We start from the raw sequence: 26,755 nt of genomic DNA, 5'->3' as shown, positions 1-26,755 counted from the left end.
ACATGCTTCTTTTATTTGCTGGTCTTCTAGAATATGAAAGTTTTATACTGTAACTGTTCGATAATATTGTATCGAAACACGCTCCTATTAAATGCGTGACTCACTAGACAGCCTGGCAGCAGTGTGGAGGTACTGCTATCCAAAGGTTTTTGAGCGAGCCTCACTCTTCAAATAAATCTAAGGGCAATTATTTCTGCTTCACTGGTGAGTTAACCATTCTGTTTTATTGTAATTTCAAAAGTCTAATACCTGGAGGGCCGGGCGGAGCGAAGTGGAGCAGGGAGAGGGAGAGCTGGGTGATGTGGAGGGACTTGATTTGCCGTCGCACGCTATCCCTAACTTCACTCTTACATTCAGATGTTTCAGCTTTAAATTAAACAGGTTGGAAATTTTGATTTTTGGATGAGCAGATAAGCTTTAGTTGCAGTCCTAAATGCAACCACCCATCACTTATATCAAGCAAGTAATTATTCTTCTAATAATTAAAGAGACACTGAATGAACAAATTAAAATGAAATCGTATCAAAACTGCATTCTTCATTAATTAACAAAAAGTTATAAGATATCCAGACACGCTGTGTCAATTCTAATGGATAAGTGGGAAAAATAAAGAAATATTTGCTCCTTCTTCATCACCACAACTGCTGTGTCCTTGAGCAAGGCCTTCAACCCCAACTGTTCCAGTGAAGTAGCTCAGCTGCCACATGCAGGTCTTATAGCTAGTCAAACGGAGCAGCTTCCAGGTGTCTAACCATGATCAGGATGTTCCTGTACACTGCTGTCTGTGAAAATATCCAAGAATAAATAATAGGCAAACGTTAAAGTTAATATTCTCTAAAAGGCTATAAACCCTGAAGCTGTCTGCTGCAAAACTTGCTACAACAGCAAATGTACAAAGGCTAATCAGACACCCAACTTTTCTGATCCAGCCACGAAACCAAAGTGTGTGTGTATTTATATTTAGAATATATATAATAAAACACAATAAATAAAACACACACACACGCACAAGCTCTGCAGGGAACCTTGAATTGCTTCCTGCAGATTTGATTTGGTCCTGACACATTGTGTGTCTTAAATCAGATGAATGGCCAGAGCCTGAGGACACACTGCACCCATTCTCCCTGGTGCCCTTATGTAATTAGCTTTCATTTAGGACTTTAATGCATTAGCCCCCACAAACTGTCCACAAGAAAGCCCACTCTCTTACTCACAACAACAAGTGCACAGAAAAAGCCTCGCTTTTCACCCACCAGTCATTTGGTCACCGTACTATTATTATCACAATGCCAGTAATATAAAAAAGATGTAAAGTTATTTTAAAAGAGCAACTGATCCTGTGTAACCGTTGGCTTGTATTGTTTGATTTCTGCAAACAAGCCTGCAGCAGTGAAATGTAGCAGCCACAATCAGATAAATAAAAGGAAACCTACCACAGTGAGATAAATGTTTATCCACACTATGAACATGTAAATCATAATCATATAAACATCCTACTGTTGGAGGGAAGACTTACAGTTTGGGATAGTGTTCAAGGTCTTTTTCCAGAGATGACTATGTGAATAATGTTGAAATGAGAGTGATGTGAAGATTTCATGCAGTACATGTAGTAAAAGCTCATGTGACATTTTAAATGCATATAGCAGTGACAAAATATCAATTTTCCATCTGGTCTAAAAAAAGTAAAAGGGGGCGGGGAGAAGAATGGCTTGGTCGGGGTGGTCATGTGAGAGGGAAAAAGGATCCACAATTTATTCAGCTGTTTAGTCTACATTCACTGATCTAAAACGCATGAAAGGATTAAACATACAACGGAGCAGCAAATGAGGGCTAGGGTTAACCAAGTGTTGAGTGTCTGACCACTATACACAAAACACGGAGGAAGCTGAAATTCAATATACGTTGCAGTATCATGTTGAGGTCTGACCCGACTCAGCTTGAGAAAAAAAAAAAAAAAAAAAAAAAAAAACAACACGCACACATACACACCCCACGAAAACAGAGGAATAAATGACAACTCACATTACTCTGTGCTGCCACTGACGAACAATTGAAATAAAAGGCCCTGTGGTTACTAGAAATTCCATTTGCTTTAACCTCAAGCCCGTTTCCTTGTACTGTATTCCTATATTTCTGCTAAGATTAAGCAGCTAAATGCCGCTAACGTGAATTGGATTTTAAATCCAGGCAGTGTGCGAACGGCCGTTTGGTGACACACTTTGACACGCGTTTTAAATTCACAAGGCAAACGACAGCAAGCAACTTTGCGAGGCAGTTGCCAACATGCTGAGTGATGGTAGAAACCAGGTCACATAAGCAGGCAGGCAGGAAGGTCAACAGGCAGAGCTGGTAGGCAAGTCTACAGAAAAAAAAATGTCCACAGCAGCGGCAACAATAGCAGAAACGGAGCGGTGGCGGCTTTGGCTGACTAATGGAGGGTTCCATTTGCATACGCCTACCATCTCTGTCTGCAAAAACATTAATGGAGTTAAAGATGCACAATGAATGCTGCTGACAGTGAGAAAGCAACAAGAATGCAGGACACAAACAGGAAAAGGGTGTTTTGCTCGTGGTATAAGAAACAAGACGTTACAGGGAGCAGGGTCATCATGTTTTACCTCACCGGGGACATCAGCATCCTACGGGGTGCTGCTGTGAATCGCAGTCACTTTACAAAGCTGATTTCCTGTCATAGAGATGTCTGTCTAAGATGACAAAGCATTTACTGGGGCACGGAATGAGGAAAAAGAAAAAAAAAAAATACAGAAGAAGACAGTGGCTACATTGTCAGAGCAGGCTGATTGACAAGTCCCCTTGAATGATGCATCTATGGAAAACTGTAGAAAGTAAAAATCACCTCCTACAGAATTTCATTGCTCAATGTTCCTATTATTTCAAGCATCAATGCTGCTGACTTTCGGTAGTTAAACAGTTTTCACGCACCATATACGGCACATAGTTGCGAGCAGCTGCACTAGTCACCCAATAGCTCACAGCAGACTACAAACTCTACAATGACGCTCTATCTGAACATCTTCCTTCATTCACAGAAGTTTGAGTTTTCTTATGAGAATTCATGTTTATCAATTCACGCATGCAAAAAAAAACAAAAGGAAATCTTCAGCGGCTGCGTGTACCCGGTGGTGTAGGTGTATTGAGAAATTCTGACTTGAACAAATATTACACAAATGCAACGCATAAACCGTTATTAAGTCAACTCCACCAGTGGTTTTTAAAAGGCACAGATGCTGCTTTGTGATAGCAAACATGGCAGACATGACAAGAGCTTGTCGAAGAGCCCTACAATCCAAACTCCTGGCAGCATTGTGTCTTTCAAAAATTGAAAAACTGCCTTTTAAAGCTCCTCTGAAGGCAGTAAAATATCGAGCTACGTGCTCATGGAGTGTTTCCGGTCAGCTGCCACTGGTTAGTTCTGTCCTAACCTGTGCAGTGTAATTTGTTAACTTGATTAAGCAGACAGCATCTCAGAGGCCACAACATTGATGACATTCTTACTTCTGTTTAGTTGACTTAACACGAGAGACAGAGAATCGAAGTCCCCGATAGACATTACAAACTTAATCTCCCAAATGTTCCATAAGCCCCAAGTTTACTTTCTTATGCAACTGATATGCAACGGTAACTTGTTCCAGCCTTGTGCACCACAAACAGCTTGGTGCAAAAGTTTGTATCCCCTTTATTTTGAAATGTCGAAATGGGTAAAGCAAAGATTTTTTTTTCAGCAACATAATATTTAATGCGCATTTAGCTAGTATGAATGTTACAACATAAGGAACATATTAAAAGGTCATTTTTATTTACTTATTTATCAAAGAGAAAAAAATGAATGAAAATAATGAAAAAGTTTAATGAAAAAGTTTGCACTAACTTTTTTATATACAGTCCTTAGAAATGTAGTTATTATTATGATGAAGGGATTTTTGCACTAGTTAAAGTAATAATCATAATTTTTTTACTCTTTTTGCCATTATTTTGCAAATATAAAGGGGTGCAGACGTTTGCACCCACTAATTCTCTAAAACAAGTGGTTCTTGTTATACAGGCTGCCCGTCTGCACTTATTTCTTACATCAGTATTACTAAATGACCTAATACTACTGCACACTATTAGTCTTTATGTCTTCGTCCTATGTCTTGAACTGTTTGCACATGCACCTGTGCACTCGATGTAGTTAGGGATCTTCTCTCTTTGTCAAATCCAAATGTGTTGTCTTGTCTTCGTTGTAGCACTGTGCTCCCAAAGGAACCTCATTTTCCTTTTACTCTCTACACGTCTGTTTAGGTTTGAGATGAACGCTGCTCCTCAAGTGCCCTGATCTGCTCGTTCTTCTGTTCCTGCACAACCCATGTTAGTACTACACCTTGGCATATGCAGACTGGCAATGGCCTGAGCATAACTTCCTCCAACCCTAAAAAACGTTGAGATACTCAGGGGCTCCGTTGGTGTAGAGGCTCATGAACCACAATGAGCTCTGATTGGGTGGCACTGTCCATTGATGGAAGCCACCCAAGCTGTTAAACACAGTTTGCCAGTCAGCTCTTGGTTTCAGACCTGGTCCGGCTCTAAATAATTTGTTGTGATTTTTGTGAATTTTGATTTCCTGAAAGGGTTTTCCCTTTCCCTTTTTCCCCCAGACCTTATTTACATGCAATTATAACCGTACCAAGACGTGGACAAGACTGCTGTGTCAGAAGAATACAGTTTATACAGGGTCAAGTGACATCAGTCAATTTACACCATTACCTACATATAATACACTCTAACCGTAACTTAAACTTCAGCACATCCAGAATCATATCTGAAAATTTATGGAAACCTTTTAAAGTTATTTTAAAAGCATAAAAAAAGCCTTCTTTCCTTCTCCATCACTTATCACGATTTATTTGCAGTCATCTCATCTGTGACTTGCTTCATTTATAGCGGCAGTAACATCGGACAGAGTGGCTGAGCAGACGAACCATAACAGAGACAAAACGGTGCAGCACAGCCCATAGCTACAGTATGTGGCAAAAATAAAATAAAAAAGGAAAATAACCCCCCTCCACCCACCCACCCACCCACACACCTGTGGTTGCACATCTCCTAAAATTATATAACCTGTCCTCGACAAAAAAAGCATGCCAAGTACTGCATGAATGTGTATTTGATCTGATTCCACACCAGCCTGAGGCGTACTGCAAACAATGAAGCCTGGTGAATTACAAACAGGCTCAGTTAAATATTTAGCAGTTATTAGAAAACTGTTTGTTTTTAACAATGTTTGTTTTAACGGCTGACAAACTGCCAGTGGAGAAGATGAAACGAGGCCCAAGTGAGGTTTTCTTGGCCTGAATTAAACTCAGTAAAAACCAATATTTGTATACTTGTAATGTTTATCATAAAATAACAGCAGAATCAATTAAAAAAAAAAAACCATAATTGCACATAAAATACGCATACACAGACATCCAGTATCCTAATTTTAAAACATGCTGCCTCATACTGTATTTGTACAAAACAAGTATTTTTCCAAGTGTTGTGACTTGTTCGGAGCTTCCAGCCCTGCGAGAAAAGTAGACTTTTACCCTGAATCAATAAAGACACACAACTACTTTTTTGACTATGCTGATAAGGGTGCTGTCTCTCCCTTTATCTCACACACACACACACACACACACACACACACACACACGTCCATGCATGCACAAATGCAATGAAAGAGACAGATCGTCACCCTTGAAAAATATAATAAAAATGTTTCCAGTGAGCCTCTTACACCTACCTCCCTGAGGTGAAATCAAACAAGGAAAAAGATGCTCTTATGATCTAAGCATTACCACGACAGATCCAAAGAAACAATGAGGGCAGATGTGATGGGAGATAAGACGAACGCAGAGAAGAGGTGGGAAAGAAAAGCAAAAAGAAAGCAAAAAGAAAGCACATGTATTAACACAAAATTAGGAGTAAAACAACAAGACTGCACTTTTCTGCCCCCAGATTTCACAACTCAGAATTTAAAAATAGCACCCACTATTTTTATGACCTTATGCATGAACAGCAAGTGAATGATGGCAAAGTGAAACAGAGAAGAGTGTGGAGGGGTCGACGTGCCAGGAGAATTCAAAATAGAGATCTCATAACAAGCCACTGCAACTGACTGGAATAAGGTCGGTTGGTGAATCGTGGCTGGGTGTCTGGCTTGAGGCCTTGAAAGCAAGTCAGTCGCTCTACCTGTCCGACATTTCAGATTCCTACGAGGAGGCCAATGGAATACGAGCCTCTGCGCTGCTCTTTGGGCCCTGCCTGTGGGAGGGAGGAGGGCCCCTCCAGATATATGCTTTCTCTCAAGTGAACTCATTGACTGATAGAAAGAAGAACATGGAGGATAAAGAGTTTGATAAGAGCTCTAGAGAGGTGATTCAGTTGTCCCTGCTGGCATTATTGCAATCCAAACAGCAACAGATAGCACCAACAGCACGGCAGGTAGTGGGGGAAATTACCTCTGACTCTGTCAATAGCACTCAGAATAGTGCATTGTTGGATGGAACAGAGCACTTTCAAAGGTTGGGGCTTGGTCAAGAATCAAATGATGAGAGGCGTTTTTGGGTTAGAGAGGAAATGCACAAGCATACATCAGTCCTGATGGTTTAAATCAGTAGTGACAAAGTCACGGAATCTCCTCCTGTTGGCCGAAGCAACTGTAAAAAGAGAACAAAAAAATAAATAAAAAAAAACTACAACATCCGCCGCATTGGATTAATGGAGGAAAATAAAACCATTAGTGGTAAAAGTAACATGGTTCCACATTAATGGACGCACCACAACAAAGCACAGACCCCAAAGCAGTGCCTCGAGACAGCATCTGTGTACTAATGCCCCCACCCCCCAAAACACACACGCTACACACACACCTAGTCCTCATAGCTATACCAAGGTAATCTCCCCAGGTGCTGAAGCCATCTGAAATCATTGTCCATCCGAGCTTCACTTTTTGCTATTTTCATTCAGTGCACAGTCAAACACCAAGACAGACCTTTCACTCTGCTACCACATCCTATCTGAGAAATGTGGGGAGGACTGACAAGTACTTTTCCTTTTCTTTCCTCCCTGTTTCACTCTAATCTTTTTAGTGCACTTCATTTTCTGCTGCCAGATGACCTCAATGACCCAGTGGGTGTAACATTACTTCTGTAGTGTTTTCACGTAGGACAACAGCATTAACATAGATCAAAAGGCAGCCACACAGCGGCGAGGATGAAACGGCTAATGTAAACCATATGGTGAATCCTTTAAGGGCAAAAGACAAGGGACTGTACTGCAGTACTTGGACGTACAGTGTTATGGTGTGGGGGACAGAAGCCAGTTAGTTTTGAATCACTGAATTTTTAGTAGCTTTCAACAATCATCATTCATTCATTAATAAAAAAAAAAAGCTGCAGCAGGATTCTTAGATCAGATCAAGATTTGAGCCAGGTGGGGGCATGGACCCCCTGGCCACCCCAGAGAACCACCGCTGCTGGAACTACATTTCACAAATTTAGAAAACTTTTACAGACCAGTTGCTTATAACCTGTAATTAACGCAACACGTAAAGCTGATCATCACTGTGACACACCCCTCCTACAACATCTGCACGCACACACTCCCTCCTCCTCCCCTGCTGCCTCACCCTCGCTCACTTAAGTTAGACATATTTGCCAAACTTCCAAATACTCAAAAAAAAAAAAACTATATAATCTTACTATGTCCTCATTAAAGGCTCCTTTTCCATATCATTTTCACAGTATATCACAGCACAAAACTAATGTTGGTTTCTCGATTGTAAGCTCAAGAAAATGAAGCAGTGTTTGCAACTACGTATTATTTTATCCATCATTTTTAGGTGCCAATGGGTTCAAGTTAAACCTGGCAGCAGTACAAAGATATTGCTTTCAGAATATTTTGAAATGGGACACACCCTTCCCAACCATCACACAAGGCCAATTATTTCTGTTTGACTGCTAAGTGTAGCATTATTATTTATGGTAATTGCATAACAAGTAATACCTGAAGGGGTGGGCAGTGTGTGGTGGAGTCAAACAGAGCACATCGGAGCAGAAATTATTGATTACAAAAAGCTGAGCAGTATAGCTCTGAGATCGTGTCAGCACTTTAACAGTTAATCCCTCATTTAAACGTAGTTCATGTGTTTAAATGATGGTAATCTTAAAGAGCATGACAACACTCGTTACATATTGTGATTTGAACATGTCCTTACAGTCAGCGACAAACGAGCTCATGTTGTATTCAAAGGTTTCCCAGAATGCACCTCATGTCACCTTCTAATATCAATGAAGCCATGTGGTTTTAAATCAGAAACACACGATATGGGCCCTCATGTTGAAAAATATTGCAGGTGAATATTAGCAAGCCACAATCCAAACTGAGACGAGCAAACATCTAAACAAACATCTGCAGCACTGAATTACTGGAGATAAAGAAAAGATTAATTTGCTCCATTGGAACACACACACACCTACTTTTCCTCATATCGTTCCCTTGCAATCTAGCACCAGGCAGCTCCAGGCAGCTGAATATTGATAACAATATCTGCAGCATAAATTCTGGCTTAAGTTTGGATAAATCTGGGAAATATCAGTAAGGATGTTGTTCTCTGAATCTGCTACAGTTCTCTGATCCAGGCTGTTGGCACAGAGGCTTCTGGGTATTAGAGCTTGTTACTTTTTTTTTTCAACACTAAAATTTAAATTTGGTCGCAGAAGGCCTGGAGCCCGTCCCAGCTATCATTGGGTAGGAGGTGAGGTCCACCCTGAGCAGGTCTCCCGGGCACCCGATTTCAGAATAATAGTGACAAACTTGACCCTGGGGTTCAAGTCTATAGCAACAGCATAGAAACGGCATGAGTAAGAACAGTGAAACCGTCTCGCAGTGTAACATTTTGCAACAGCATCAGCCAGCAGACATAAAGTGTAAACAAGGCAATATTTTCTGTTAAAATACGACTACGTCCCTCAGATTTGCAGCATATTTCAGGCTGTTGTTCCTCTGTGAGATGCTTTAGGGACTGCTGCCGTCAAAAGCTGAGCAGTTAACTGTAACACAATAAAGTCTACAAAAAGTAAATTCATTCAATGGTAACTTGGGTTTCTTCTCAGAAACTAACACATTTTACTGAAACAATAAGAAATGCTATGCTGAATTAGACCAGAGCCAACTGAGAGCTAATGATTTTATTTGGGTGTAAGGGCTCCCGAAAGAGAAATAGTGGTGAAACAGTGGTGAGAGAGTGGAGAGAAAAGAAGGGAGAAAGAGCAGCAGGGAACAGACTGAAGAAAAATGCTGCTTCCGCTGTAATTTTGAATAAAAGGGTAATAGTGAGGTGGCTAATGTGAAGCTAGGGAATGGGAGACGTTAGAACAAGGCCGTAGAACAGTTGAGCATGTGCAACATTTATTCTGCAATACACAAAACACAAAGTCCAAACATATAAAAATGCCACACAGGTCAAGAGGTCGGATTAATGCTCAGGTTTGTAGGTGCAGTAAAGCACTCAGAGCTGTATCTCGTGCACAAGAAGTGACACACAGAATTTGAACGGCGTCATCATTTTCAAAAGTTAACACAGATAAAGAGCTGTGACGAGCCCAGGATGAACTAGGCATGTACGTTGTGACCTACACCCCAAAATAAAATGAATCAAACAAGGAAATGTGAAAAAAAAAAAAATCATTCATACACACACACCAATCCAGTGTTTCAAAATTTATCGCATACATTTGGCACAGTCCCTGAACGCCTCACAGGCAGATCGCACCAGAGCTGTAGCTTCTGAGAGGCAGCTCATGCTATGCACAGTTACCAGTCATAAAACCTGATTATGACAAGAAGACCGGAAATGTCCGTCCCAATCAAGGCTGCGGCTTTGCCCATGGACATGTCCCTACTGGGGCTGTCCTTTTTTCAAGTTTTAACACCCTTATTGGCATAAGAGTGGACACGATACTGATATTACTGACGTGGTGAAGATAATGAACTGACAACTGAGTAAAAATCCATTAACTCATATATACAGCTCAAAGTCATATTATGTCTCTTATACTTTTATCTATATAAAATATAATCTAGTCCTGATACTAATCACTGGGTTATAGAAATCAGTCACTATCGCTAACTGAGCCTTTTTTTCTTTTCATCTGATGTGGTTCACTGGTACAGATAGTAGAGGGAGCGGTGCAGGTTTAGTGAAGGCTGCTAACAGACTCCACCAGAACCTGCCCGCTTATTAATTTATGTGAGAAATCGGGCTAAACTGTTAGCACAGCATACAGACAGCTGTTGTTTTAGCATTTTCAGAATAATTACTGAATAGACAAACTCACTATGGTTAACACACACATACACACACACACACACACACACACACACACACACACCACGGACAGAGCTGACATTAACAATGCATGTAAATGCTTGTTTTACGGGTGTGTCATTAAACAACCTTTATTGGCTTTTTACTTGCCGAATTGTATTTTATGTTTAAATGAAATGAGGTGGGGAAATGACTGTCCCCACCTCAACAAAAGAAATTTACAATTTGCATAACGTTCACAGCACTAGTCCCTTCCAATATTTTGGGAGGACAGAAATGCTCCTACCAGTATTTGTGCATAGTTGTTCTCATGATCTTTGGTGTGAAGCAGTCTGGATATATGGCAGTGGCGGGTGGGGCAACAACCCTTTTCAGATTATCTTACTGCACTGTCATTAGTAATTAGCAGAGAAATATGCGGGTCAGTCGCTGCACTTGTTTTTTTTAATACTTTCAGCCATAGTCATGGTGTCTGTTACTACAATGTAAAGAGCGTCAGTTTTCGCTGTGTTCAAAATATAAATGAATTATTTCAAATCACAGAAATGGGAAATAAATCTACAAAAACATTCAATATAAATAAGAAGAAATTAAGGGGGTTTGGGGGGATGCTGGGTATTGCTGACAGGATGTCTTAAAAGGGACTTAGCAGAGTTCCTGCAGATGGTCATGTCTCTACAAAGTTAGGACACTGCAATCCATCATCAGGGGATGATACATAGAATCAAATCAGATGTTTGATTAACTTGCTGATTACCAAGCTAATCCAGCCAGCTTCCTACTTCTGTACTTTTGTTGCCGTTTTTCTTTTTTAAGTGCATGAAACTCAGTTGTTTTTACATTTATACATTATTCATTCACTGCACATTACATTTACATTCTGATGTGAATAATTGTGAAAACACAAACGCTGCACCTAAGGGCCAGGACACGTCAAGGACACAGCCAGCATCGGGTTGACGGTGGGAGTCAATCAGCCCCAAATTTCTATTGGGGCTTTCTATAGTAAAGAACCGGCAATCGATTATTCAATCAACTCAGAAAAGAATCAACAGGTGAACAGAAAGGGAAAATAAGTGTCTGTTGTGACTTCAAAGCCACATTCATTTTTGAGTATTTCTGTAATAGCATTCTGCCAAAACACTGTTTCAACCATTTACTCCAATGAGCTCAAATGTCAACAATCAATACTTTTTGTACTGTATCTCCTGGAACTCTAGCATTTGTTGTCACTCATTTGAACTGTTTGGGGCTTCGCTTTCTTGAGAATTTGCACTGCATTCCCCCGGCCCTTGCGAGATCTGAGAAGAAATAGGTGACCTAAATTTGGTAACTAGGAAGCTCGGCGGGAATTTAAAAACAAAGAGCAGCCCTGGCTCGCAGCTTTAAAACAAAATATAAAAAACTAACAAAGCAGAGACTTGCTTAGACTGGTTTTGGCCACTTTCCAACTAGTGAGAGAAAAGAGAAAAAAAGTCTGATGAAAACACTGCATTAGTTTCAGAGAGCTGCAAACAACGTGAAATGACGAGAGGGGTAATATATGTTTTAAAAAGTCTGAATCAGACTGCTGAAAAGTAAAAAAATAATAATAAAAAAAAAAATAAGATGAGGACGCCGCGGGAAAGAGAGGGACAAAAAGCATCAGGGAGAAAGCTGCCAACAGAGACAGATATAGAACCAATGATCCAACCCATCTGGATTATGGCCCATATACAGTAGAGCTCCTCCTCCTCCTCCTCTCATAAAGTGAGACCAGTCAGACAAGAAACAAAAAAGAATTGGTCTCGATGGATTCAGTTTCACAGTACTTAGCTGCCAGCTAATGTGGTATATTTAGTTAAAAGCAATGCAGCCTAATACATGAGTTTTCATTTCACGGTGTTAGTTCACCTGTACGATCAGTTTAAAGAATGTAGTTTGGGCTGTTTGTGTTCGATATAATATACCAAGGTAAAATATTATTCAAATTTAGTTTCAGTATGCAGGTGATTAATAGCAAAGAAAGTGCTCCAACATCATTTAATCTAGCATAGAAGACCTTCAGGCAACTGATTGTAACTAATTATTTTTCAGGCCACATTAGAGAGGAAGTGAAAACTTCACAGTTTAAATGAGCAACAAATTGTTTGGTTAGTTAAAGTTCTTTTGAACTTTTAATGAACAGTGAAAACAAGCCAACTGGTTGAACTTCTAAAACCATGTTTAGACCAATGTACTACAATTAAAATGTAATTTTACATTTAGACCGAGGTGATTAATCAGCTACAGTTCGTACCTATCACCATAGGCTCGTAGACTGTTTGCTAATTACTTGTGCAAGTTTAAACACCCAGAGCAGGCAAAACTCTTAACTGCCAATCACTAACATGCAGTCACTGTGCTTATGGCCCATAACTCACTATAATTCATCTTGTCAATTCTGCTAAATTGAATATTCCAATTGAATGTTTATGTGTGATCCATGCACCCTTTTGTGCTGAAAAGGGCCACCCACGACTTTGAGCGGCTAAATCATCGACTTGCATGGTGCATTCAAGGTACGGCAAGACAGGCTGACACCAGACCTCCAAACGTAGCTGCTCCCATCTGCTTGAATACAACTGAGAAAGTTGCTACATAACACTGCTGGCTAGTTTCCAAGCCTGTGAAAGAAAACACACACACACACACACACACACACACACACACACGGGACCAATTTCATGGCAACAGATTTTTTTACATACCTTTATACACTTTTCCTAACATATTGCATTTGCTCCAGTTGTTGCCTACTATCACAGTAGTCCACCAGGCAAAAAGTATATTGAGCTGAGATCAGACTCAAGCCAGTTCAAGTTCAAGAAGCTGCCAAAACAGTTAGCCAAGGTCCCACCTGTTCAGCCCCAGAATCACATTAGTGCAGTGCACTTTTGCAGCATGAATTGGCATGTAGGCTACAACTGCAAAACACCTTCAGAGAATTCAAGCTCAAGCAAGACCGTGCCCTTGTTAACACTGTCGAAGGTATTTCTGCAAGGTAATATGATCAGATCAGAGAATCCACTGCCAGTTGTCCAAAGAGCATTGCTTATGCACACTACTGCTAAATTGCAGCTGACGGTTGTAAGTGAGGCATTTTTATCAAGATCCCGAGTGGAAGTAATGGAAACCAGCTGACGGGCAATATTACATCAAACAAAACATGCAGCTTTTACTATAAATGATTAAAGGAGTGGCCGTCAATGTAGACGTTTCCCATTATAGCTTCAAGAGGATGAGTTACTGTAGGGTTAGCAACTCTAGGCTAACCTTGAACCCAGTGCTAGTCTGGCTGCTGGATGCCTGAAATGATCCACCATTTCACAACCCAAGGCAGTGCTGGGTTACTGTTCAAACCATGGCATCCTTCTCAGATGAAAGCAAACGACAGAAAGAAAGAAAAAAAAGAAAAAAAAGAAACCTGCAGCACAGCTGTTGTGTTGTAATCAATGGGCCTGAAAAACTGAGGACACTCCTCAAAACTAAGTCTGCGTTTGCAGCTCGTGACTGATTCAGCGAGATGAGTGATGACCACGATGATGCCTGGCTCTTCCTGCTGAAGTATTCTAGTACCACTTCAAAGCTGCTCGATATATGTCCTCTCATTTGCACCCTCACCAACAGCTTCTAACGTGCCAGTAAATTAGAGATTTACTGTCACATGTAAAAAAAGAAATTAAAAAAAAAGAAACTGGAAACCAGAAAATTAGATTATTGCAGCCTAATTCACTGTCGATATCTGACCCGAAAATCCCATTTTTACTGTTGCCCCACTTAAAACTCCTCTACACTGTGCAACAGTCTTCTCTCTTCGCTTTATGCTCACATAAAAATGAAGGGAACAAAACAAACATACCTTAGTGATGCAGTAAATGTCAAGGGGTTGATTTATTACCAGCAATCAGTGAACCTGCGTGCATGTCTGACAGAAATAAAATATGCCTGAGAAATAGTCCCTGCCACATTCACAACCTCTTGCACAGTTGTCAAGCTTTTGTTTTCAAGGTTGCTGTGACTCGCAGTGACCACTGATTGCATAGCCTTCAATATACGCTACCACTACTTCACGAAAGACAATAAGCCTCTAGGAGGGACACAAGCACTTGTTCTCCACTGGCGACTGCAAGCAACGCAGAATGTATAGTGCAACCGATACAGAGAATGAACACAAAGGAGGCACCTGAAGAGGCAAGAAAGACTTCTAAAAAGAAAAACTAAAAGCAAGCGACATCAAAGAAGGCAGATAGTGTCTGGAGGAAAAGGAAGAGGGTAAGGTGTGTGTGGGTGGCTAGAAATGTACAACTTAAATGTTTTGTAGTTGAGGGTAGGAGCGGAGCATTTGAGTAGTATGCAACTCAAGGGGCTCTAACCATTAGATTCTAAATATAATATAAAGAATATATATTTGATATTTTCATATAATGGGTGCGTGCATCATATGAAGTGGTGGTCCTAATGTTTTGGCCCCCTCATTCATTTTAATATTTATTTATAATACAAGTCATTAAGATTTATTTGTTGATTATTATTGATATCCAGGCAGTAGATTTCAGTGTGGACCAGAACGGAAATGTGTAATTTATTACTGTAGATCAAAACAGTTTAAATAAGTTTGAGCCTCACTATTAATAACGGCTCATCCATCACGTCACAACGTTTGGAAATGAACCGCTGTCCCAGCCACAACAATGCTCTAAGCTGACACAGATCCATGGCACCCACTTTAAAAAGGCAACATGGACATTTCCATCCAAACTAGCTTTATCGGGGGGGTGAGTGGGGGGTAACCACAACCCCAACAACAACCCAAAAAAGCACAAGCTTTAAAAGCCATTTGGCATTACCCACAAATTTGAACTTTGGCCAAATAATGTCATTAGATAAGCAATAAATATCATATGGCTGCCTTCCACCACACAGGTCTATTTCCAACATTTCTTTGGCGAGGGAAAAATTGGCACACTGTAACTCACAGCGGCGCCTTATCAACACGAGCTAAAGCATCTTTAGAAATAGCAGATTGGCCTTAGCACTAGCTCTGCTCAAAATAGACAAACCCTAGACACAGAGGGGCTTCCAATTGAAAGAATGGCAGCATGTTGGCTGCAAGGAGGGTTGATATTCACAAGGTCTAAGTAGCAAGACGGGCCAGAGTGACTTTACCTTCACCTAGGCCAATGCAGGGACTAAAAATAAGAGCAGGTTGTCCCTGAAGTGCTTCAAACCTTCAAGTGTCCATGAGCCAGATGCTGAACCCCAAGTTTTCTGTGTCTGCGTGTCTCTCACCTTTAGGTTAAACCTGTAAATGACTAAATTTAAATGAGAAGTTTCTTTTACACGGATCATTATGGAGCTTGACCGTGGCCTGTTTTGATATCATGTTTGGACCAGCACACATAGCACACACTCAAACCCATCCAGCCAAATTCCATGCTAAACGTGGTGCTGCATTCAATGTCTGCATTCTCTGTAGACTGCTTCTTTTACAAACTATTATTTCTAGAATCTCGCCGGCCTCTGAAGAGCAAGCCACCAAATTGGCTCAAACGGTCTACAAATGAAATCAGCCTACTTCTTTTTATGTGTCATTTCCTTCATTTCCATTTACTGTATGTAGCTGCAGGATCATGTGGACACTAATCTCCATTCGCTACAGTTGAACGGCACATTAAAAACTCGTGAGATATGAAAGGGTTGACCGTGGGAAAAAAAAAAAAGGGGGGGGGGGGGGGGGGCTTAGATATAGAACCAATGCTGGGTGTACAGCAAGCCATTTAGTTTTATTAATGAATTAATCATTATGTTGAATTTACTCATTCCTAATAATTTAAAGGAATTAAATTCATTGTGGAATATTTCCTGTAACTGCTGAAAGAGATATACAACAATAAGTGGCTGGACCTATAATGAATCTCATAGTCATACTCTTCGATCGAGGCAAAACTCCAACCAGCTGCAATGGATGATCTGAAGAGCAGCTTTGGGGGCAGAAGGTTTGCCTCCACATGTACAGTAACCTTGGTGTGGTAAATCATTGACTGGCTTGTGGCACAAGGTCCTCTGCGTTGTCTAGCGACAACCTATGAGCCATGCAGCAGGGCTACAAATGCATCCCGACAGTTAACATAACTACACATTCTCAGGCACACATATGCATAATCAATAGGTCTGATGCAATGAAATAAAAGTTCAGTTTTTCTGTTTCTTCCTTTAACTTAAAAGCCCGTCTCCAAGGAAACACATATTACATTAACTCAGTAGCAAATATAGGAGCAAGTAATTTATAAATAGATCACCGGCTTTCGGCTTCTCCCTTCAGGGGTCACCACAGCGGAACATGTTCCGCATGTTGATTTGGCATGAGTTTTACGCCTGACACCCTTCCTGTCGTAACCCCCCCCCCCCCCATATTTTGTCCAGTCTCGAGACCCGCACTTACTCTGGAAATAATTTACTAATAGCTCCTGACAATTGTGAAGTAAACAGTTGTTAATAAATGTTTTATGTCAGAATTTTTTATATTTTTTTTTTTCCCCTTTTGAATCAACTCAATCAATAGCACTGAGCACTTATTTGTTATTAAATGTAATTAAAAAGTGTTTCTAAACAAAAAGAAGCACAGCTCTGAGATCAGTTTCTCACGCTTCAACAGGCTGATACTGGCTGTCTGTAGGGTTTGAGCCTGTGCCCCCCTGCTTATAGTCTCCCAGGTTACTCTTCCACCCTGGTGGCACTGAGGGTGTCGGGTGGAGGGAAAGCTCCTAAGTCTTGTTCGGTTGAAAAGTGACCCAATAGAAGAGCAAACTAAAGATTTCACCATCACCATGTTTAGGCACAATGGAAAAATCTGTAATTTGCAAAGCAATTTTGAATATGTGCTCAGAGAGACGATTAAACCATGATTCAAATTAGTTTACTAGTCCAACATCCAGAAGGCAAGAGACATGCATATTTCTTCTACAGAATAAAGGCATTTCCCTCCTTGCTGACGTGGGAAGGAGAAATTGATGGCATATGTATAAGATGAGACACAGAGAGAGAAGAAGCGATGATGACCCACATTCAGACAGACAGGCTATACACGACACAAACAACAAAATATTTCACAGTTTAGCAAGCATGCTGAAAAACACAAAATGGCACAGTGCCGAACTGCTCTGAGGGTTTCTACAGTGACGGGCGAGCTATAACTGGAAAGCAGCGAAGGCAGGAAATTCCACCAACTTGATTCATCAACATAGACAATATACAGGACTAGTAATAAAACAAGTCCTGTTAGTAAAGTTTGTGTTCCGCTGAGCTTTGTGATTTTCTCGGCCCCGGTTTCATAAGAAGGAAAAACTCACAAATGTTCTTATGATCATTTCTGAATCTGTTCACATAAACACACATAATGAAGCTCATCCATCAACCACTGCAGAGGAAAAAAACATTTTAACAGCAACGGCAGCATGGGTGTAGGGTGACTATTAGATTTACTTGGGATCACTGATGACTGTAAGAAAAACGACCCAACCTTGTGCAAACGTCACACAAGTTTGATCAGTGGTTAGGATATGAAAAAAAAACAAAACACAATTATATTTGTTTGCGCACACAAAACAAAACCATGTCAGCAGCAACGGGAAGCCGAAATATTTAAGAAACCGTCTCGTTCGTTGATGCTCTTTCCTGCAAGAGAAACATCTATGCTTAATTACATCTCAATTTCTTTCACCATTTATTTATCTGATATGAAATGCTTGTAGTGCAAATTCAGAATTAATGAAGCTTAAATGTTTTGTCAGTACGATGCATAGATATGAGCTAATGGATGAGTCACTGCTTTAATTTGCTTAAAAAAAAATGTTTTTTTTTTAATTAATCCTCAAAGGCTGCAAGTGGAAACTTCAGTGTGTGTTGCCGGCACATGCGAGACTAATGCACAAACAAACTAATTGGTTTTTTATTTCTTGTTCATGAGGGGGCAACTCGTACAAACCACATGGACTGTTTTGTACATGTTAGTGGCAGTTTTTGTCTTTTTCGGATTTGTGTAAAACCAGTTTCTTCATGAAAACCATGAGCTATTTTTCGCCTTGTTTTCTATTTTTCCTTCTATTGTCATTTCAGATAGATGTGAAAATTAGGCAATTTGGCAAATTAGAAAATAATAATAATAATAATAATAACTTTTTAAAATCCACAACAGCACAAAGGGGGCAGTGGGCTCAGTATAGTCACCAGCCTCCACGCTTCCTGTTTCCTGATTGAGTGGTTTCCAAACATAATAATCTTAGTCCTCCATTTATGTGATGCAGATCAGTCAGGGCTATATCTATACTCATGTCTGTCATATCTAAGTACAGTCTCCCTCCCACCATATTTTAATGTGTCATTAAAAAATGCCATCAATTAATGAGTAATTAAAAAAATGTGTGTGTGTGTGTGTTTGTGTAATGCCCAATTCCTAAAGTTTTACTGCTTTAAGGAGCATTTTCTCTTGCAAACAATCTTGGGATATGTGCCGACACCAGCTACAGAGACAGAGAGAGAGTTACTCACTGATTAATGTTCGTGGCAGCTGAAAGGACCTGCAGCCAGCAAAGTTTTGTCATAACCAGTACAAGCAACAGTACAGAATGTTACACTGTTGTTTGAGTAGCATTTCAATAATATCAGGCTATACACTGAAGAGTCCCTCACATTCGCATCGATATTCATATCAACAACTTAGCATAGCAAAAGAACAGAACAATCTTGAAACAGCACCACCAGTTTTTAGGTCAAATAACAGGTGTCGGATTACGTAGGGTACAGCCAGCATTTGAATATGTCACATACATATAATATGATGACATTTACATCACAAAAGGTATTAGATCATACTGTATTTATTTAATTTAATTAAAAATTAAATAGAAACCGAAAAACTTGTGACTTGATCAAATCATGCAAAATGTGTTTCCTTCCTTCCTAAGCGTGTTAAACGTGTAGCTCAATGATCAATATCGATCAGCATGAAACCTTGCATTGTGATAATCATTTTGGCCGTACTCCTCATTCCTGTGCTCACAACAGCAAACACCAGGATAAACAAGTCAGCAGCCAAACAGCCTTAAATAAGAAACGGCTTGGAGCCTGAACCGCCTTTGGCTCTCTGCTTTGCAGTGATCATAACTGATGCCTACTTCAAACACTCAGTCCAGTCTGGCCCCTGGAGGTGTGTGTGTGTGTGTGTGTGTGTGTGTGTGTGTGTGTGTGTCTCTCAAGGCAGATGGACAGATCAGTGAGAAGACAGAGTAAATAAAATTACTTATGCTCATATCTTATTGGGAAACTTGTCTTTGCTGATATGAGATACTGGCAATTAAAGCACCGATGCAGCGACAAGAAAAATATGTGAAACATACTTGCATGTACCAAAAGGTTATCGGTAAACCTATTAACCCACAGGAACTTAAGTGAGCAATGTGGATTGAGGTTGGCATAATCTTAAGAGATTACAAGTTCAGGAAACTGAGTCAACAGACATGTTGACCTAGTTCAACTCTGGTTTGTTTTATCTACAGTACTTTTAAACAGTTTAGCCTGTTTAATAAAAGTCATTATGTTTGGGGTTTTAAAATAGTTTATTAAAAAAATGAATTCAGAACTGCAAGTAATGTTACAATATGAATTACTATGTTTCTTTATGCTGATCTATATCGTGCTGTAGGTACAATACACTGACATTGATAATAGACTGCCCCCCTTTTTTTCTGAGACCTAAACATTCATTTTGTGTAAAGCAAACAAGTACACTACACAGTATATGCTGTGTACTTCCCCAGAAATGTAACTATACTTCACTGGTCATGCAGACCATCTCTTCCAACTTCTCTCTTTCCTGCATTGCATTCGCTTCAGCAGAAGTTACTGCTGTTTAACGCCTATTAGCTCCCGCTCCAACATGATCTGCTCACTTGCACACACACCAATGCTTCCAATGGTGTAGGCTCCGCGTAGATTCAATCTTTTGTGCACATGGTATAAAGACAGAAGACCAGATTTGCGTTGTCTGTGACACAAACCTTTAACTGTTGCTCTTCCTCACCTCATCGGTGAGCAACGTTAGCATATTAGACCTGTCCCGGGTGTACCACGCCTCTCGCCCGATGACAGCTGGGATAGGCTCCAGCCACCCCGCGATCCAAAAAGGATAAGTGGTGACAGATAATAGGTGGATTCTACTTTATTAGGTTAGGTTGACACCAAAACACCAGACAGACTTAAAGACAGTGTAAACATTACAGCAATGCAACATTTAGCTCAAATCTTGCAGCAATTAATGTTTTCAATATTTCCCTACACATTCGCAAAAGGTCTTAATCTTCTTCTATGAGACAAATTTCCATCTAAATAATTACACTTAAACTTCTACCTTATTTGTGAACTGTTTATGCGTACAGAGGTGAAAAGGTGATGAAAAAAGGGACTGAGTGACAGTCGTGAAGTGAGAGCGAGGCAACAGCCCACCATGGCTGATCTGTACACGTGGCCTCCCAGCCTCTCTGTGTACACAGAGACACAGACACACACACACACACACACTCGCAGTCTGCCTTGCTATCTGTGGCTGTGCTCTGTCACACACTGACACACACAGCACAGCAACAGAGGAGAGTTTAAATCAGCTTTTTAACTCTTTTCTTCAGTCTACGCAGCTCAGAACAATTAATGATGAGATTTTGAAACTAAGCAGCAAAGAAATGGAAGGATTAGCAGGTGCAACCACTGTAAAGCATTATTTTTGCTTAGTTGTTGCAAAATGTGATTGCTATTTTTCACAATTTCATGATATATGACAGACCAATTTAGTATTGGCATAATACCAACTTCAAGATTTTATTTTAAAATGAAGGTTTGTTTTTTTTTTTGCATTAACATCTAAGCGTTTTCAAGTTGTTTAGGCCTTGAAGAGCAGCGCCGTGCATGTGAGGAACACCGTATGAAAACACACCAAGGTGATGCAACAAACACCAACACGGCAGGAAGTAGTTCGAGTACATACCAGGAAGTAGTTTGAGTGCGCAGCACTGTAGCATGTACTCTAGGAATTACCGCGTTTTTGAAATAATAACCCTGCTTTTTATTTGCTTAAAGCAACAAGAGGGAGGAAAACGAGGCCACAGTTTAAACTGGCGAGCAGCACAGCATCCCAGGAGCATATTGATGCGACGGCCGAGACGAAACGGTAGCTGACACGCATGTTCAACTTGTTTGACTTGTTTACAAAGTAGCCAGAGCCAAACACCTCAATGCTGCTTTCAGAAGGACAGTAGTGACTCGCAATAGACTCTCGCCATCTTGGGAACTGCCCTTTCAAGTCACGTTCACAAAGAAGCTCATATTACAGCAAATCCAGCTCCTTTTAAAGGTTCCACTCATGGCCAATGCAGTTATGAGATTTAAGAGACTTCTCAGACTCACTGCCCTCTCAATAAAAACACTGCAGCCATCCGAAATGCACATATCTCGTTTTCTCAATTAATCATTTCCTGTTGCGTAACTGCAGGATATTTTTATGACAACTGCTGTGTGAAAACACAATTTGGGAAAAATACCAAAAGGTGGCGCATGGACAAGTTATGAGACTTATTTCATAAGCTTTCCAAAAAAAATACAGATTTTCATTATCTGATTCTGAGCAATCAAAATTAAAAAAAAAAAAAAACTATTCTAGATTGTGAAATTACCGATGCTGAAATATTACATTGTTACTTCCTTCATGATAGCATTTCTTATCCTTCCACCCTCCTTGTAGTCTGGCAGCTCTTCAACTAACCTATCACCTTTTCTCACATCTGCAATCCTGTGAAAAATAAGAGGGGGGGGGGGGGGGGGGGGGGGGGATTTTGATTCATCATAGCAGTCCTAAAATATGCTATGGAGTATTGTGTGTCATATACTGGGTCTGACTATTGGAGGTGATAAATGCTGCATGCCCTCCAGCCCAGGGATGGTAGCACTTCTTCCCCTCAGGATAAAATGTTACAGATAAAAATACAGCACCACCTGAGCATCGTCGTCTTACCGAATGGGTGTTTCTGCTGTGCTACTATTAGAGTGGTAGATATACAGTAGGCTTAAATGATCACTTGTTTTCAAAATTGCATACTCAAAAGGTCTAGTGTGGGAAACGGAAGAGTCCTGATACATCACTCTGAATTCAGTGTGATTTGAGTGGCGCAAACGGACACACGCACAATTGCTTTCAGAGGCCAAAATGAACAATAGTCAATAAGGTGTCAAATAATTTGGGTATTTTTTGAAGCCCTTAAACGTCTTTTAGCTTTTAATACCCTCTGAGCACACACATAACGAGTCGAGCAACCCAAAAGAAGAAAGCAAACACCAAATATGCCACAGAGACAAAAAAAACAGCAATTTTAAGTGACCTACTTGGAGAAGTTGACAGAAAACGATGACAAGGGTGAAGTAGAGGGGAGTCCATCATTTCCCCTCTGCATCCCGGACGACTCTCCATATCGGTTCCCTGCGGACCAGTTCTCCCCCAATGAAGAAAGGCTTGAGTACATACGGAAAGGCTTCTGGTCTTGTAGGTCCACACTAGAGGATCGATTGGCTCTGTAGTGGTAGCCAGGTCCTGGGCTGACATCCATAGGCGAAGTCATGGGGCCTCCTCCTCCTTGGAGAGAGCTCATGTTCCTCTGGAGACACTGTGTCTTGCAGAAACTAGAGCTGTCCTTCTCCTGTTTGATCACACCAGGAGTACAGATGTGGATGAAAGAGTCGTCGGGATCTTTTTCTTCTTTGATCATGACGCTGGAGAGAAGTGATGGATGCTGCTGATGTTGATGCTGTAGCTGATGTTGCTGGTGCTGTAGTAAGTGCTGCTGCTGCTGCTGCTGCTGCTGGTGAGGATGATGATGATGATGTATGGGTTGACGCTGCTGTTCTGTACCATTCACATTGGTACAGTTTCCTCCGTTACCAACCAGAGACTTTGGTTCCTTTGACAGGCTGCTGTCAGGACCGCCACCACCACCGGTGTCATGTAAGATGGTATCCAAGTGTGCCACTTCTGAATCCAGCTCAAAATCACTGATTTCCGGCAACGAGCTAGAAAGGTCCAGGTCTTGCCAAATCTCTGATTCCTCAAGCAGACGACTGCTGTTGCCATCCAGATCACATAGACCAGCGCCTGGGTGTCCACTGTAAGATCCCAAGTCTTTATCCATGGCAAAATTCCCCTCCTGCTTGATGCGCTGAGGGAAAAGGTCGGGTAGAGGCAGGTTGCCCAGGACAGAGTTCTCTGAGGTGTTGATGACAGAGGTGGACAACGGGTCAAGATGAGATATACTCAAAGACAAACTGTCCTCAATATTGAAAATGCTAGCATCCTGGTGTTGCCGTTTTTCCATTCTGATCATTTTACCCTCCTTAATGTCCAGCTCCAAAACATTATGCTGAGGGGGGTCAAACAGGCCTCCAAATTCCCCTTGCTCTTTAAATCCACCCCGTCCATTTGGGGCCACAGTGGGCTGGGTCAGAGACCCAGTGCCGGGCAGATGCATTGTAGACTGGAGCAGTGAACCACCTGTGTCACCTGTATCTCTGCCTACTCCGTCTCCTCTCTCCTCAAATGTCAGGCTGTCGTCTCGATTACCGTTGCGCTTCAGTCCACCCTGATCCATTTCTTTATCCTGACAGCACGGTGGAGTGTGAGTCAAAGAGTGTGCAATACACGCAGAGTGGGAGACAGAGAAGACACAAGGTTAGCAAGACACAAAACTTGAAAGTTTAACAAACACCGATGTATCACAGTAATACTGTGATACACATTGTGCAACGATGCCTCTGCCTACAATCGTCTATATATTTTTGTCATTTTTTTTTTTTTAAGAAATGTCAGCAGCCCATTCAAAAAAAGTACTGCCCTGTCCTCCTTTCACACCCAAACCACGAACATAATGGCAGAGGCCCAAATGACTGAAATCTGACTGAAAACATTAAAAATATTTTTTTTTAAAAAAGGATACCACAGCCATCACATGACATTACTAACTATAATGTTTAAGTTGTTTCTTTTAATTGCTTTCATCTCAGGGATCGAGCAATGCCAGACGTGCCCAGACATAACTTAGAAGCAGGGCCAGAGACAGTCTCACATTCTGCAAGCAACAACGTTCATTTTTGAACCAGATTAACCCACTGTAGGCCTCTGGGCTTTAGCAGCAATCACAACTCTTTATCTCCATTTGCAAGAATGAGCAAATTAGCAGTTTAGTTCAACCTCAGATATTCTGAAACAAATTGATGGTTGGGGAGGGGGCGAAAAGAGTTGCAACTTCTGCAAATGAATCCCTTTTCCGCGCAGCTCACCCATGAATCTGTAAATCATTAACAATGACAGCTGCCATATCTGGAGGGCCAGACATGAAACAGTCAGCCGAGCTTAAAAAACGCTGCCACTCAATCAGTATTACAACAAATACAGGTACGGCGTCCTGCAGCGCACGGTGAAAATCGGATATTAAAAAAGTTACTGGTGAGCGGTTCAGTTCCCAGTGATTTATTCAATGCATGTGGTCGATCAACTCAATTAATTATTATTATTATATTATTAGTAGTAATATTAGTATTATTATAGGGGCTTCAAGTGCAGCCCATGGACCTAAATAAAATTAGTCTTATTATTTATTTATTTATTTATTTATTTATTTATTTATTTATTTATTTATTTGGACTCCATGGTGGAGATTTTGAAAGATTTTTGTTTTGGTCAGGTTTCACCATTTCCCCGCCCACTGTGGCTCCGTAATGCAATAGGCTTCTTACTGCATTTAGACCACATGAAACACATGAGTCCCAAACGTACCTACTTGACATAACGTGTTTCGGGAGGCTGAAAAACAAACAAACATTCGTATGTTAAAGTTGAAAAGTTGGGCTTTTCCATTCTGTACTTTTCCAAGCGAACAGCTCAACATGTCACTGTACAGCATTAGTGCAACCTGTTGGCTGCGATGGGAAATTGCACTGATCACAGTCCTGCAGACGCTGATAAGCTGCGTGTCCGCTGGAGTTTGTGCAACATCTCCCCCACCCCCCTCCCCCCCTCACCCACCCACTCACTCACTCACCCATACAGCTACCCCTGTCAATGGTGGTCAATGTGTCACACTGTGCAGAACTATCAGTGTCAGCCTACAACGACGCACCGAGGACGCTCACCGACGGCCTACCTCGGCCAAGAACCAGTGTTTGTACCTCTCCCCAATATTTTTCTGCAGCAATGTAATTAGGAGGGAAGTGGTTGCGGCTCAAAGCGGATCGTACCTGTGGCGAAAAGGAAGAGCGTTCCGCTGATTAGGTCATCTCCAGTAAGTCCCAGTTGGAAAAACATCTGAGAAATAGCGCGATATCCAACACTGTCAACCCTGGCAATAGCAGCCCCCTTTTCCTCGCAGTAAACGCTGCGCGGAGAACTGTCAGCTGGACCAGGCGCTGCCTCTCTCTCCCGCCACGGCAGGAAAAGCTTGTCCGCAGTATCAGCTGTTTTATAACTAAAGTCAACAACGTCGCTGAGCTATTTGGAGCCGCAGATCCACGGTGTGCGCCGTTTCTCCGGTCAGTGCCAATAACTTTCAACGCGCATACCGCCGTAAGGGAGGAAAAAGTGATCGATCCGCCCGCGTCCTCTGAATCTCAGTGGAAATCCGCAATGAGTCGACAAATCGGCGACGCAATAGTGCGCTGCTGCGCCATTAAGCCTGTGAGTACATTAAAGTTATATAATTCAGCCGTGCTGCCCTGGCGCATTCAAGTGCGAACTCAGAGAGGGCAGGGCGGACAGATAGTGAAACGGTGTCAAAAAAAAAAAACTGGAGGAAGAAGGGCGCCTCTGTCCTGCCCTGTCAAAATAAAAGCTTTAATGTTGCCACAGGGCGTGTAAAGATTGCGCAACTACCCCGCGGGCTGGAAAATCCAGTTTAAATCACACATGTGTGCAATAATTGCCAGAAGTTGCGGCGCAAGGAATACGTTATGCTGCGTCGAAGCGAGCGTTGAATTCAATTTTATTTTAAGGCTGCACAGCTCAGCTTCCTGTCACATGTCTTGTTTGTGGCGCCTTGACGCAGCCCTTATTTTCACACTTGCCGGTGAACGCCCCTTTGCCCACTGAAACTGCTGGGGAATCTGTCAAAACGTGTCCGTCTGCCGCCGCTAACCTTCGAGCACGGTGAGACTCGAGTAGTGTTAGCAGCTTTCTCAACTAAACCAAGCGGGGTCGATGTGAATCCTGTGGTAGCTTTCTTCGAGTTCCCACAGTTCAGTTCCATCTGTGGTCATTTGTTGGTCAAGTTTCTGAGCAAA

General features: G+C 41.3%; 1 protein-coding gene across 2 annotated transcripts in view; it reads right to left on the bottom strand.

Moving 5' to 3' along the window:
* Positions 1–26,247, bottom strand: part of LOC137108100 (glucocorticoid receptor-like) — a 55,393-nt gene extending 29,146 nt beyond the window's left edge. For both annotated transcript variants that reach the window (XM_067492411.1, XM_067492412.1), the window contains exons 1-2: positions 25,718–26,247; positions 22,817–24,081 (exon numbers count right to left, since the gene is read on the bottom strand). In XM_067492411.1, coding sequence (XP_067348512.1) covers positions 22,817–24,072 — 1,256 coding nt within the window. In that variant the 5' untranslated portion in view covers positions 24,073–24,081; positions 25,718–26,247. The remainder of the gene's footprint in view (positions 1–22,816; positions 24,082–25,717) is intronic.
* Positions 26,248–26,755: the final 508 nt, after the last annotated feature.

Source organism: Channa argus, chromosome 22 (genome assembly GCF_033026475.1).
Source record: "Channa argus isolate prfri chromosome 22, Channa argus male v1.0, whole genome shotgun sequence".
NCBI classification, from domain to species: Eukaryota; Metazoa; Chordata; class Actinopteri; order Anabantiformes; family Channidae; genus Channa; species Channa argus.
Note: the sequence above shows the minus strand (reverse complement) of the source record. Positions and strands in the feature narration are given on the sequence as shown.